Here is a 15,362-nt window from a genome sequence, read left to right on the forward strand (position 1 = left end):
CGTCACGTCAGGCCAGTGGCCGTCCGGCTCCACCGGCCCTCGGCAGCGCTTGTTGTAAAGCCCAGCACAGTCAGTGCCGCCAACACTGTCAAGGTGCTGCTAAACGTACATAATTCTTTTCGCCATGCAAGCCAGTCATTATTAATTTTATTATTATTATTATTCTACCATAGAATATTCTATGATTCTACCAAAGTAACCAAGTTATTTTTGTAACCAATTTATTGTTCTGTGATGTAACCGAGGTCTTACATTCTACAGTATCACCACCAGCAGCAGCTGCAAAGACGACCCGTGTTCAAAATATTTTTATCACGATTCGCGTTATCTAAGCAATGAAAATGCTGATAAACCAATATCCACGAGCGGCACGAGCATAATATTATACCCTTTTCAGTTTTATTTGAAATTTGAGAAAACAAAATACTTCATTTTTAAAATGAGTAGCAAGGTAGTAAACGAGAGCAGCATGTGCTATATTGACTTTTGTCCAAATTGCTCAAACATTCTTCACTTGGACGAGTATCTGGGAGAGATGAGACAGAAATGTCAAGTATGTCCGTACTTCTCAACAATCAAAAACGTCATGCTTGCTTCCCGATCATTTTACAAACTGAAAGTAATAATTATTCATTGTTATCATCAAATAATGCAGAATATTTTTATATATTTTAACTTTTTCTAACAATTATTATTGATAAAAATAATTGTATTCTAGAATTCGCAAAATTATAAGGGATTCTTTTGTTTAAATTTACTAGCTGAATTCATAAAATTCTGTACATAATAATTATGACTAAATCCAATATAAAATCTATCTCCATTACTGACCAAACACTACACTATGTCCATATTATTTTTGAGCCAAACAAAAACTTCAAGACCTGTGGGATTCGTGATAACCCATTATTTTAATTTCACACACACTAAGACTAATTTTTAAATTTATATCATACATAAATTGTCAATATATGTATTATATTTTACATGTCAAAGATATAAGTACAACTAGTATAAGGCCATTATAGTTTGATAAAAATGTATAATGTAAATTCTAATCATTTCATATTTGTTTTGTTAGATCATAAGGTTAACTAGAGAAAGCTTTACCACCCTTTCCCCCGCCACAAAGATATTAGATAATAAATCACAAAAAATAAGTTCCTACCTTATTTTATGTATATTAAACCAATCTTGTATTTATAACTATATAATTTAAAACTAGGTCTTTAATGCATAAATACATTTACAAAACCCAATAAAAATATGTTTAAATAAATACAATTTTAAACTAAATATTAGACATCTGCATGCTGTTTTTGCTTGGTGAATTATCCTAAATAAATATAACATACATAGATACTGATGTAAATTTATATTCATAATAAGACATTAGAAAATCTACTGTCCTAGATCAATCTTTGTACAAGATGACTTATATTAAGTTATAGCAATAAAACATTCAATTCAATTCTATGATACATTTTACTTAAAATATACCAATTATTTACTATACAGCTAGATAGTTAATAGTTTTATTTTGTAAGTTTTCTATTTTAATGTTATTATACTTATTATTAAATAAATATTTCCATGAACCATAAATTAATAATTACCTTCAAGGTTAAATTGTTAATTTTAGCAAGGTGGTTTAATATTCAAAGAACTTAATTTATTTTTACATGAAATTGTATTACAATCTTTTAATTAAATCATTGTCCAACAATATTCAATGATTGTCATTCAACCAATTTCCCAATTCAACAATATAATACATTCATTTGTACTGGTGTTTATGTATTCTTTGAATAAACCTATTATTTTGTTTTACATACAATCTATTCAATTTTAAAAAATATTATAGTTTTAAATAATTAGTAATTTAATTTATATAGGTATATAATATATATATTATATATATTATTTTTTTTAGGAAATAGATTCAGTTCTGGGAGGCAAAGCTGCGTGGGAAAATGTGGATTCAATTGATGTAGTTTGTAATTCGTGCAATCATGGCAGGGCATACTTTTTACAAGTTCAAACTAGATCAGCAGATGAACCTATGACTGTTTTCTATAAATGCTGCAGCTGTGGTCACAGATGGCGAGAATAAATGATTGATAGTAAATTTAATGAATGAAGTTTTTGATTAATATGATTAAAACAGAAATTACCTAATTAATACAAATAATATACTAAAATAAATAACACATGGTTTATAATTTTAAAATTACTTTTATTCTATAATTATTATTTTATAGTTAAAACACTACAGAATTGTTGTTTTTTTAATGACAACAATAAAAATAAAATTAAAAATATTTATTTACAAAGAAACTGTACATGGGAGTATCTGTCTTAAAAGCTATAATTGCTTTATAGCTTTATTGATTCGATTTGAGTGCATATTATGGAAATAAAAATAATTGATCAAATAAATATAAAAATAACTTAAGACAGCTCTACAATTATATAACCAAACAACAATTAATTGGATTTAATAATTATCATAAAAGGTTAAAGGACTTCATACCTGTATAGACATATTATTTGTCTCACAAACACTTAAGTTTACATTTTTCAAAATAACTGACCTACAAATATGTTATATTTAATATTAAAGGAAATTGACACTTTATCAAACCCTTCTATCCCTCTGTATAAAACATTTAAATTTAAGTGTTTAACACAGTTTGAATTTACATATTAAGAACACAGATGTTTGTATCTTCAATTTTGATGGTAAATTATATGTCAGTACTTTTATATAAAATGATAACATAATTGCGGATCATAAATTTACTATGTAATGATAGAGATAACAACCGTTGTATAACATCTTCTAAGGAAATCAGTCTCACATTATACTATGAACTTTGTGCGTTGTAGAAATATAAACACCAACAACGCAAACACATAGCGATATTTAGCCCACTTTGGTGCTTGTTATATTTCATTAAAAGTTAAGTTTTTAAACTAAAATTAATTACACAAATTAAAATTTAAGACTAGAATGGTTTTCACCACACAATGTAGCAGTATTTTACTAGCCCTATAAGTAAACTTGAATAGTGGCACAGAACCCTTCTGTGCAAACAGGACACTCGTGCATATCTGCTGCGCATTTGACACAAGCATAAACATGTTTACAGGGTATGAATGCAGCTGCCATTTCTTCTTTATGACATACTTTGCAAAGCATTGGGTCTAATTGTCTGTCTAAACACTGTGATGAACTGCATGGTAACTGTTCGAGATCTTTAACTTTTTCTTCATCCATTGATAAGTGTACTCTCATTACCATACTAAACGGCTGTCTACATACAGCACACTGTTCAAGTGTTAGAGCACATTGAATGCATGCAATGACATGACCGCAAGGGATAAAAGCCACTTTCATTTCTTCTTTATAGCATATTTTGCACAGCATGGAATCTGGAATTGTATTAGGATCTCGCTTTTGACAAAGATGTTCTGTTTTGACAGTTGGTAATTTAATTTGAGATATGTTAGAAATATCTGGCTGATCAAGTTTTCTATAAAAACAAAAAAAGTAAAAACAAAATATCTCATCAATATAAACAGATTAATACTTATAATATTGTGCTTGAAAAAATGTAAAAGAAAACTTATTGCGGTGTATTCAAATGTTAAATTAATTGGAAACCAAGCAATAAAATGCATTTTATGAACATGATTGTAACAAATTTGAGTGCATTGTAATATTTAACTAATGAACTAAATTTCTACACAAAATACTATATTCAAGGTATAATACCTAGGTGTATGATGTTGACAGACAATGTGAATCCTGATTAAAAAAAAAAATTTTTAATGTAGTTTATATTTTTTATAATATAAATATTGGAATGTAATCATTAATTTCAACGACTTGGGTGAAATATTAACCTGGATTCAAATTTCTAACTTTTCAAACTTATAAGATATTGAAAATGCATTGAAATCAATAATGCTTTTCTTATTGAATGATTAGACTAAATTATTATTTAAGAAGCATACCTTTTTGTCGAATTTACTTTCATATTATTTTCAGTAATGGATGTATCTTTATGTTCAGCAATTAGCTTGAATAACTCCTATAATACAATTTTGGGTTAATTTCTAATATTCCATCCATAGTGATAAACAAAATATCAAATTACCGTTGGATTGAATTTTGTGCTAGTCACACCACATGCTTTGTCGACAAAGTTTTTGCCTTTATTTAACAACACGTAACTACAAGTTTCTGACCATCTGGCATGTTCTGTCCATGGTTCATCATCATCTTCCCAATCTTTAAGTCCTTGACTACAGTAGTAACATAGCATTTGGTCATTTGTACCATTTCCTAAAAAAATTTAAAGTAAATCAATATGATAAATGAACTAGTGAAGTAAAATATTATCAACTTACCTATATAAAAAAATCCAGCTTCACATAGGGTTTGAATATCTTGTTTCAATGGTATCAAACATTTCTCAAATGATTTCAAGCGTGCTTCTAAGGTAGCAAAATCTTTATGCTTAGGTGGTTTTATTTGTTGCAGAATACCAACAGAATCTAAAAAATCTTGAACCTTTTTTGACTCATGATTAGATCGGACATCATCCGGAGCAGAACCATATAGACCACACACATCATAACCAGCTAAAAATACAATACAAATAATTATTAATTTTAAGCAAACTATAATAGTACTGAATATTGACATGATATACTTTAGTTATCTGCATATTTATATCTTTAAATAAAAATGCAATACTTTAACTTTTACTTAATTATTATTCATATAATAACTAATCACACAAACAATTTTATATTTATTAATAATTTATTTATAATTTAATATAACATAATTTATAAATGAATTTCACTAACCATAACATTTTCTTTTTTAAATGTATTATTAAGTTTTCATAATAATATTTGCTCCATCCTAATCAATCCCTAATATAAATTCTTTTGGATCCAAATCCAAACTATGTATTCCAGAGGATAAATTAATAGTACACAAATGTAGTACCAATTAAAGTATCAATGATGTGGATATAATTATTATTTGACCAGTTTAATGAGAAACAACTGTCAAGAACCAATATTCAGATAGAATTGATCATATTTGCTTCATTTACAGAAAACATAAAAAAGATATGTTTAACTAATGACCATCATTATCCCTAAATTATTAAAAATACTTCAATTTTCAACATAACATTAAATAATAGTGTATTTCTTGTGAATAAAACAATGTAGAGCAAAGTTAATACAAGAAATGTCTATGTATCAATAGGTAAAAGGTTTTTAGTATAAAATAAAAATGTTTATAGCAGATCCTAAAATCAAGCTCATTTCCCAAGTCCCAGCCCATGGGCCCAATCCCTCTAAACTAATTATACAAGTATAAGTGTTTATATTTTACACCTGTACATTAAGAAAACGGTCCTAAAAAGCAATTTTTTTTAAACATAATAGGTGGCCCTCATAACTAAAAAGGTTGCAAATAGCTAATCCAGTAACTATTTGTAATTAATTAGAAAATTACTATTCAATTAATGAATTAGTTCTCTTTTTTATTATGATTCTAGTACAATTAAAGTTTTGTCATTAAACTGACAAGATTTATCTTGAAATCAACTTGAATTTCATATCAGATTACAAAAGTATTAAATTTAAGTAAGTATTTGATTTTTACCAGAAGAATCATTAAAAAATGGACATTGTGGAGACTGACGTTTATGTTCAACAACTGGATCATCACCATGTTGCCAATAATCAAATTCTGTAGAACAAAACAAACATCTAACACGATCTTGTATGCCCAAGTAATATAATCCAGCTTTAGCCATTTGGTCAGGTGTAATAAATTGTAATTTCCACACTCCATCAAATGTTCTTAAGCGATTTTCGTATGTAGTCAAATCCCAAGAAGGTGTTTCTTCATCAGACATTGGTCTGGATATTGACTGAAGTGGATTATCAGATTCAGTTATAGGATATGAAGTATTCAAAATGATTGGACATCCGTTTGACATATGAATGATATTTTGCTCAAATTGTAAAATTGTTGCTAACGTCTGTGATACAGGTTTATGATTTGGGGATGGAGCCATCTATTAAAAATAAAAAACACAAATATAAATTATTATACATCTTCAAAATAAATTTACTCCATAAAAAAGATACTATTTGTTAAAATACATAATTAATCTTTTAATATTTATGAATTTAAAATTTCTAGATATAGGAGATAATGATTTATAGAATTGTTTCTACAGTGTGTTTTAGGATCTAGGAATTTTTATGAGGATGGTATGGTGTGCAGATGCCTCTCAGCAAGATTTACGACATGCAATATGATAATTTCGATGCTAATTTTAATAAAAAATTCCAAAAATTATCAATCCTAAAAATATACAATTTGCTCTCTGGCCATGAAGGTTTTAAAGTGCCAATGAATCAAGAAGCAAAGAATTTAAAGAAACCAAATTTGTATTAATATACTATAAAAATTAAAAATTAGATACTCTGTATAAGCCACAAAATTATTCCATAAAGTTAGTGCACACAAATCTAATATTGCATCAAGGTTTATAAAAGATGACAATTTAAAGTTTAAACTGTAGAATATAATATAATATAATATAATATAACATAATGGAATATATTAGCTAGTTCTAATTTTAGTTAAAACTTCTAATACTATATAAATCTTAACTTGAAATATGTTAATTTTGAATCGAAAAAACACTTATAATATTAAATAATTCAAATAAAAATGTTCTCAACTTGAAAACATTTTTTAATTGAAATATAAGCTGACACTAAAGAAAAATTGAAAAAAAAAGTATAATTTTCAAATCGCGTACAGTTGATACATAAATACATAACCATACAAATATGTTTATAACTTATAAAAGTAATAAACAAATAAGTATCACCATTGATTTGTTTTAATAGTCTATTTTAAATGTAGGTCGTATAAATGGTATGACTATAAAATGTAATTAATATCAGTAACCAATCTTAGCCCTTAGGTATAAACAGGCCAAAATCTCATTTAAATTTAAATTTGTATCTCAGTAGGATATTCATTTAGTATAAAAAATATAATATATTTGAAAATATTTTCTTCGAGTGCCTAAATATATTAGAAAATTATCAGATTTTTAATAATATAAATGTAATAGTATTTCAGTATGCAATTTAAAGTAAAGAAAAATGAATATTTTAGTTTTCATAAATAAAGGAATTTTTATTCAACTCACTTAGTTAATAAGTAAACAACAGTGGCAAACAAAAACTTTTAATTATTTTACTAAACAAAAACTTTTTGTTCTTTTAATGATATGGCCAACTAATTTAAATGAATGTGTTATTTTAATTACCTATGGACAAATCAAATAATCACAATATAATATAAATTAGGCATGTGATAGTGACTTTGTATCATTATTTTTTAATAAGTTTCAATTTTGGATAGTTAGCTATAACTATTTTTTAGTAACTAAATAAATATGAAGAATTGATACTTCATTAGGTAAAGTATCTTATATTATAAAGACCTTCAATTCGCACTAAATATCAGAACCATCACTGGCAGAAACATAATAACAACAAAAAAAGAAATGCTAGTCGTTGGCCTCAGCTGATACTAACATTAATTAATTTTTTTTTCTTTATAAAAGCCTCGATTGACAAAACATGTTTTATGCGATCGTCGTCTAAAACCGATTAGCCTAATGAAGTCCAAAAGCAGGAAAACACACACCCAATCACACAATAATTATATCTAATTAATATTTTTGACGAGAAATTATTCGGAGGACAAATAATTCCGTCAGTTATGTAGAGACAATAAACCATCGGCAATTATGACTTGATGTCAGCAGTTCATCGCAAAACTTCCCCCTCTAGAGTTTAGACCATAAATCATAATACACATCGAAATAATATAATTGTTATCAAAATATAATCATCGATATGTCATTAATATAAATAATATATAACAATAACACATGATAAATCAATGATTATTCTGATAGGTGGAACGGAAACGTAAACATCCGTTTCCGGTACCTATTAATTTGCACAGGGTGTGCGTGATGCGCTTCGCATCGAAAACCATGAACGAGAACGCGTGATTCGGGAAAATCGATGGTGCGGGCTAAATAAATTGTTTACCCTCCCAACCGTGCCCTGCCCACACGAAAACTAACTCTCTCGCCATTCACCGCCCGCGAGTTGGAGGCCCACCGGTTAAGTGGTGACAGTCGGAGAGTGAGGTGGAGGAGGGCAAGGCGGGGGAAACAGTTGTCCACATCACCGCCACGATACGAATGATACCAGATGGAACGCCTTTTACGGCGGCCACGCAATAACCTTCACGTCAACTTAACTACAAAAAAAATACCTATTATAGTTACGTAAATAGGTACCAACTGTTTTTTCGCGCGCCCAAACGACGACGAAAATATATGAAACCCAGGCGATCGATGTCGCCGGAAAAGCGGACGAGACACGAATACGATGGAAATGGCGAAAACCATTATGATTGATAACATACATACGGAAGAGAAAATAAAAATAAATAAATAAAGAGAACACTCTACCTTGTGTGCTGCGTTTTTCCAAAATATTTACAGAATAATTACAGCGAGGCGAACATCATGATAATGCGCGTAGAATAACGGTGACGAAAAATACTAGCTGCGACGAGTCCAGCAGTACTGAATCAACGAATAACGATCAACGAGAAGCCGAGAACCTCCGCATCCGCCGCGCTGCCGTCGCCAGCCGCGTTGCACGACCCCTCTACAACAGTCGGCCGCCGGCGAATAGGGGGCCGCCTGCCGGTGAACGCGCGCGCGTCGGTCGATACACAAAACCACGTCGAAATAATATAGTCTGTAGACTGTAGACAACGTTTCGATTTTAGGGTATACCATTACCATACTGTCTAGTGTCTACTACACTGCCTTTGCCCTTTGCTCACGCTTTTGGAAGACATTTAGGCTATAGCCTTATAGGACAATAACAATATTCGTTTCGACGGCCACGCTATATTACGATGACGTAATATTGACGGCTAATAAGATTGTAATAACGTCATTATCGTTCTATTTACAATAATAGAATATTGTCTTATCGCTAGCCCGAAATATCTGCCACAAATGATTAATAATGAAAAATGGTTATTCATTGTCCTCGACCGGCAATCCTTGGTGATTTAATATTCGCTCACATTTTTACTAACCCAACGTGGTTTCCTACTCGACTCGGCTGTCCATTTTAGATTTTCTGTTTTGAAAACTATCTTTTTAATTTCTTCTTTATATTTTTGTGTACGTGTTGACGCGTAAATACCACTGCAAAGATGTGATATCGTATGCAATGAATTTTCACAAAAACAACATAATGATAAAAACAACGTGATTATTATGCCGATAAACACTGAATGTGTTTACTGTTTATAACGTACGCGCAATTATTTATTTAAATTAAGTTTAATGCGTACACTCGAAGTAAACACATATAAACATGATATACATAACTACATAAGCACATAACTAATTATATTAGGCCAGAAGCCTGTATGATTAAATTATACATTTGTACTAGCTTACGCGATATATATGACTATTGCTATTTAATCATATATTAAATAGATTAGTACCTAATAGCAATTATTCAGCCCAAAACTTTCAAATTACTTATTTTACAAAATTTCAAAAATTTGATATTGTAATATATTGTAAAATATATATGTAATGATTTACCTTGAGAAATCAACAGTGGGTACTTATATATTTTATTCCAAAAGTTGTAAACCTCCTAAATATATGTGGAATGCAATTCTTGATTGTGCAATGTCAAATGATAAAAATAATATAAAATAATGCAATAAAAATTCTTTAAATAAATTGTATTAAATAACAAAAAAATTAACTCCATAACATGTCAACTAGGTCTTTGTTGGAAAACAAAGTATTTGAAATTAATAATTTAATTAGTTCGTTGAACAGTGGTTCGATATATAGTAATCCAATCTCAAATACTGATATACAATATGTTTGCTCGTAAATCGTAATTATTATCAAATTGAAAATAAAATGTTATCTGCAAAGTTATTCCAAAGGTTGTACGAACTTATGACTCATGGCTAACAAGAATCGAAGTGCTCAAATACATTCATTCATTTCATTCGCATTGTATAGAATAGTAATGAAGACGAGATAAGGAGATATTCCCCGAGCCCCAACGCCACAAATTCATAAGTCGATTAATTCACTCACTAGTCAGTATTCATTCCAAGGACTATTTACTATTTAGTTAATACAAAAATAGCCAAAAATAATATGCTAGATAAATATTCAAAAAATCTCGTTGCCATATTCAGTGTACGTTTACTTTATGAAGTTCAAAACTCCAAACCAACACATGCAATGATGAAATAAGTGAAACATCCGTTATAGATACACATTTTTATGATAGTATTATTCACTGTTCATAAAATGTTTATACAACAGACTATCAGCTGATAAATATGCGTGTGACACTTGAGTCAAACACACTATATTAGAATGAAAAGCAAACTTTGTAATTTGCATATTCTGTAAATATGTCGTCTATCTCTCGATAACTACCAAAAAAGTAAAAATTTAGTTAAACGAAAACAATACCGAGACAAATGTATAATGTATGTACATTATGATGTAATGTACACAATAAATTCATATATGCCAACATCTAAATTATTGCACAGCTGATAATTATTCATCATTAATGTTACTTTTCTACGAGATATAATATTATTATAAAAGTATTCTTCATAGTAACTAATAACTATACTATGATGATTTCAAGTATCTATTAACTTTTAAATCTTTCGACTGTTTTGAAGAAATATTTAGAAAACCTAAAAATACGAAATAGTCATGAATGAATATCAAAAATAATTATTACAATAATTTGGAAATCAGCAGGGCCCACGACTGTGTGAGGTAACTCGTCATAAACATTAAATTTTAAATCGTAATCGTAATGGCGAGAGCGACCTCGGACCTACCACGTAGCTAGATATAGTCAGCTGGTGCTGGAACTTAGAAGACGGTAGGGGAAAAACTGAAAAACCATTCAGTAATTTTATATTATTATTCATTGTACAAAATACAGTGCTGCCACGTTCTGTTTTCCACAAACAAACTCTGCAGTTTATGCACGTAAAATTATTCGAGGATGTATATTGTATCATCGCGAGATAAAGCCTTGAACACCGGAAGTCGAATGTGGGAAAACACAACATTTTTATGTATTATTGTGGCTCTGAGGTTCATTAATATTATTCCGAAGTTGTAAACAATACATTTTAGCTATTTTTAAATTTAAGTACCGATGAAGTATCGTGGTATGTTTAAAATAAAACGATTGTTAAAAACCACATTCTATGTGACCTAGATAAGTAGATAACTACAAAAAGTTGGATCGAATAGCCATTGAATTGGCATTGATACGTTTTACGTTTGTATAAATTAGCCGTGCAAGCAACATACACATTTAATAACCAATTAATCGTTGTCGTACATAGAAAAAACACATTTTAAATGTAATTAAAATTTTCTATCACTGCAGGGGATCGTGTTTATAATCGTATATTTTAGTCGCCACTTGTCTGTGAATGTCTGTAGCCCGTTTTGGAAATATGGGTTAAAATACCAAGATATAAGAATACTAGGTATAAGTAAACAACCCAATTGGAAATTTATGTCTTACGCCAACTCTTACTAAGGGCGCAGTAAAGCGCCTGTACTGGCTACCCAACAGTTGGCTGGCCCTTACAGGCATAGTACTGGCCACAAGTTTAGACAGTACTGCACTGGTACTGGACAAACAGCACTGGTAATTAAGTACTGATCTAGTACTGACATATTACGGGCTCCGATCAATATTCTAGTAATGGCCAGCCATTGTTTCTCGTAGTTGTGCCAACGTTGGCGGAATACTGGCATATTACGGGCTCTGTTTCGATTTCGAGCAAGGGCCACCTAGTTTTTGTCGTAGTTGTGCCAACGTTGGCGGAGTACTGTCATATTACGGGCTCTGTTTCAATTTCGAGCAAGGGCCACCTAGTTTTTGTCGTAGTTGTGCCAACGTTGGCGGAATACTGGCATATTACGGGCTCTGTTTTGATTTCGAGCAAGGGCCACCTAGTTTTTGTCGTAGTTGTGCCAACGTTGGCGGAGTACTGTCATATTACGGGCTCCGTTTCAATTTCGAGCAAGGGTCGAAAGTCCGTATTTAAGAGAGGCAACTGCCCTGAGCTCTAACATTTTTGGGCGTGGGCGTCAACATTTTGAGATCAGAAATTTTTATTTGTAAATTATTAAGACTTTTAAAATTTAAATTATTTTTAATATATCATGCTGTTTGAAATTTAAGCAACTTAATAAATGTATATTAAGCTATCAACGATAGAGAATTATTAATTAGTTTTAAAATTAATAGCCTCTATAGTCAATACTATAAATAGAGATCCAAAACCTTTTTATCCACTTTTTTCAACAAACAATTATATCTTGAACGACTTGAACTCTCCCGCTAATCTTCTTATGGTAATAACTTAGCAGGTAATACTTTTGTCTTTAATTATATTTGAAAATGTATTACTATTATTTTTTCTTTTATTAACTATAGGTACCTATTCGATATTTGTTTTCTATAATATCTACTTTCAAGTATCATTATTATATTCAATCTTTGATTAAGCATTTATGTATTGGTAAATGTGTTGGATATAGGTAGGTTGGCAATGTCAAACATTTTTGATCTAATTGGTAATTATTATGCATCTAGATTCTAGATAAATCAAAATTGGATTTAAGTTGTATCAATGCCATACAACGTTGTATACAATATAATATAATATTACGAAAAATAACCTGAGTATTTAAATGTATTTTACTAAAATATTTATTATATGTATATTAATTAGTTTGATTTTGACATGTCTCTTTAGTGTATTTCCTTGTTTGCCAAAAATAAATAATACCGAGTTATAAATTATAATGTTGGAATATAGTTTGGCTATTGTATATACCAACTCAAATCATTGCTGATATTCATAATGAAGTATTTAAAAACTTGATGATGATTACATATTTTTAATTTAATTAGCAATATTATATTCAAAAGCTGTAGTCAAAAAATTACTCGAGGTTAAAATTGAACAAATATATATCTAGGGGAATAAAACACAAGTTAATTAGTTATCACGGCTCGACTGTACCTATAAATAAATACTATTATTTTGTTATTTGTGGTGTGTTTATCACTTAATAGTTGGGAAAACCGTTTAACGGCAAGACCCGCACAGACAACGAACGCCGCCGCCCGTCATCGTGTTATATAATACACATCGTCATAATATCGTCACAACGACAATAGTGACAACGGCATCGAAAACTGTATGTTTGTTACATCCATGTGGTATAAATGTATAATACGACCGTGATTTTATTATATATTTATTTATTAAACGTTTTATAGTATATATTCAGTTAAAAGTTTACACTTGTGTTAAGTTGTTTAAGTTTCTATAAAGTATAAACGTTAATCTGTGTGACACAACGCCTGATTATATTAAACATTTTCGGTAAGTATTGTTTCATAATATTTTAATAAATAATAATATTATAGTAGACTTTAGCTTTAATAATAACAAGCCTCATGATAATCGATCTTGGCCAAACAAATAGACATGGACAACTGAAATAGGTACCTATTATATTTTAACTGTTTAGTATATAAGTAGATATATATACATAGGTACCTAATACATTATTATAGTTGGATTGTAAATTATTGCTTAGATTTATATAAATACCTACTTACCTACTGACATAGTACACTAAACATAAAATACATTTTTATAAATGTAGGTATAACGTGAAATGCTAGTTGTTATTTGTTAATAATCAACAAGAACTGAATTCAAAAAAATGGGTTTACTATGCCTACGCTATATATCATATTATATAAGTAATAGGTACCTGGCAAACAACATTTATTATTGCTATCAGTGGCGTATATAGGGGGGAGGCCCCCTAAGCCCGGGCCCATAGTGAAATGAAATTTCATATGTAGGTATATCATGTTCAATTAAAACATTTTAGTATAATTATATATTTTTATGATACCATGGCCCACCTGTAGTCTGTTCATCGTAACATACTTCTAAATGTTGAGGAAATCGTTAATATTTTTATTTGAAAAAAAAATAGAAAAATGAATTTTACATAATATTAAGTCAAAAAATGTTTAAGTCTACCTTTTTTAGAAAAATGCTTAATTTATTATATATCTTATTTAATAATAAATATATATTAATACGTTTAAATTCCTATATTTGTATCATTTATGTCATAATTAAAACCACCAGTTCCCTAAAAAATTTTTAGTTGTAACTATGGTGGGGGTAAATTGGCCCATAGTGAAAATAATTCCCATATACGCCACTGATTTGCTATTATTATTAGGTATATATTATATATATATATATTTATAATTATAGTTTTCTTAGTTATTTTTTTAATTAATATTATTAATTTAAGTGTAATTAAAATGGTTATTTTTAAATTTAAATTTTAATAAATTTAAAATAATTATAGTTTTAAATTTTAATAATTAATTATTTTTAATAATATAAAACCGTATTATTATAATTTTATATATTAATTATTAAATATTTTTAATTGTGGTCTTTGAATAAATTGATGAAACATTAAGTGGGTACCTATAAAAGAAAACTGAAAAATGTATGATACAAAAAGTATCTATTACCTACCTAGTTATAAATGTAAATTTTATGAAATTAAAGTCATTTTTAGGACAAATTTATATTTAACTCAGTCCTTAGACCCAAATTATGTATTCTATTATTTAGTAATACTATACTTATCAAGTAGTAATAAAAATTTAGGCACTTGTATCTAATATTACACATCTAAAACAAGAATGCCACAACACAAATTTTAAAGTTTTGAGAAAAAGCGATTTGAAGTTTAAATTTAAGATGTTTTAAAGTGTTTTTTACTTATGTGTTCAAAATTAAAAATTTAAATACTTGCTAACATAATTAACAATAAGTCTTCATCAAATATTATGAAATGCTCTCTTAAAAATATAACAGTGAGCCAGTGAGTTTAATCTATGTACATTTTTGTGCCATAAATCAAATTATGGCAGTGTTTTAAATTATTACATAAGGTCTTTTTTGGATACAAACAATTTATGCATCAGACTTTGTCTTTATCTATGTGGCTATGTTGATAGTTTGGCTGGTCGTTTATTTTTTCCCACATTCT

General features: G+C 29.0%; 2 protein-coding genes across 5 annotated transcripts in view; one reads left to right on the forward strand and one right to left on the reverse strand.

Annotated features, from left to right (window-relative positions):
- The first annotated feature begins 124 nt into the window (after positions 1–124).
- Positions 125–2,222, forward strand: Polr3K (RNA polymerase III subunit K). The gene is made up of 2 exons (XM_015514808.2): positions 125–619; positions 1,934–2,222. The coding sequence occupies exons 1-2, from the start codon at positions 440–442 to the stop codon at positions 2,111–2,113; spliced, it is 360 nt and encodes a 119-aa protein (XP_015370294.2). The 5' UTR covers positions 125–439; the 3' UTR covers positions 2,114–2,222.
- The window catches only part of LOC107166234 (baculoviral IAP repeat-containing protein 7-B-like), a 34,382-nt gene continuing 21,235 nt past the window's right edge, over positions 2,216–15,362 (reverse strand). The window contains exons 1-7 of one of the 4 annotated variants that reach the window (XM_015514813.2): positions 9,780–9,804; positions 5,696–6,113; positions 4,417–4,650; positions 4,164–4,351; positions 4,021–4,097; positions 3,779–3,811; positions 2,216–3,536 (exon numbers count right to left, since the gene is read on the reverse strand). In XM_015514813.2, coding sequence (XP_015370299.2) covers positions 3,053–3,536; positions 3,779–3,811; positions 4,021–4,097; positions 4,164–4,351; positions 4,417–4,650; positions 5,696–6,113 — 1,434 coding nt within the window. In that variant the 5' untranslated portion in view covers positions 9,780–9,804 and the 3' untranslated portion in view covers positions 2,216–3,052. Of the gene's footprint in view, positions 3,537–3,778; positions 3,812–4,020; positions 4,098–4,163; positions 4,352–4,416; positions 4,651–5,695; positions 6,114–8,612; positions 8,775–9,779; positions 9,805–15,362 lie in introns of those variants that run through there. The other 3 variants (XM_015514811.2, XM_015514812.2, XM_015514814.2) reach the window with 3 other exon arrangements.

Source organism: Diuraphis noxia, unplaced genomic scaffold (genome assembly GCF_037042655.1).
Source record: "Diuraphis noxia isolate RWA-SAM2 unplaced genomic scaffold, SU_Dnox_SAM2 contig0004, whole genome shotgun sequence".
Lineage (NCBI taxonomy): Eukaryota > Metazoa > Arthropoda > Insecta > Hemiptera > Aphididae > Diuraphis > Diuraphis noxia.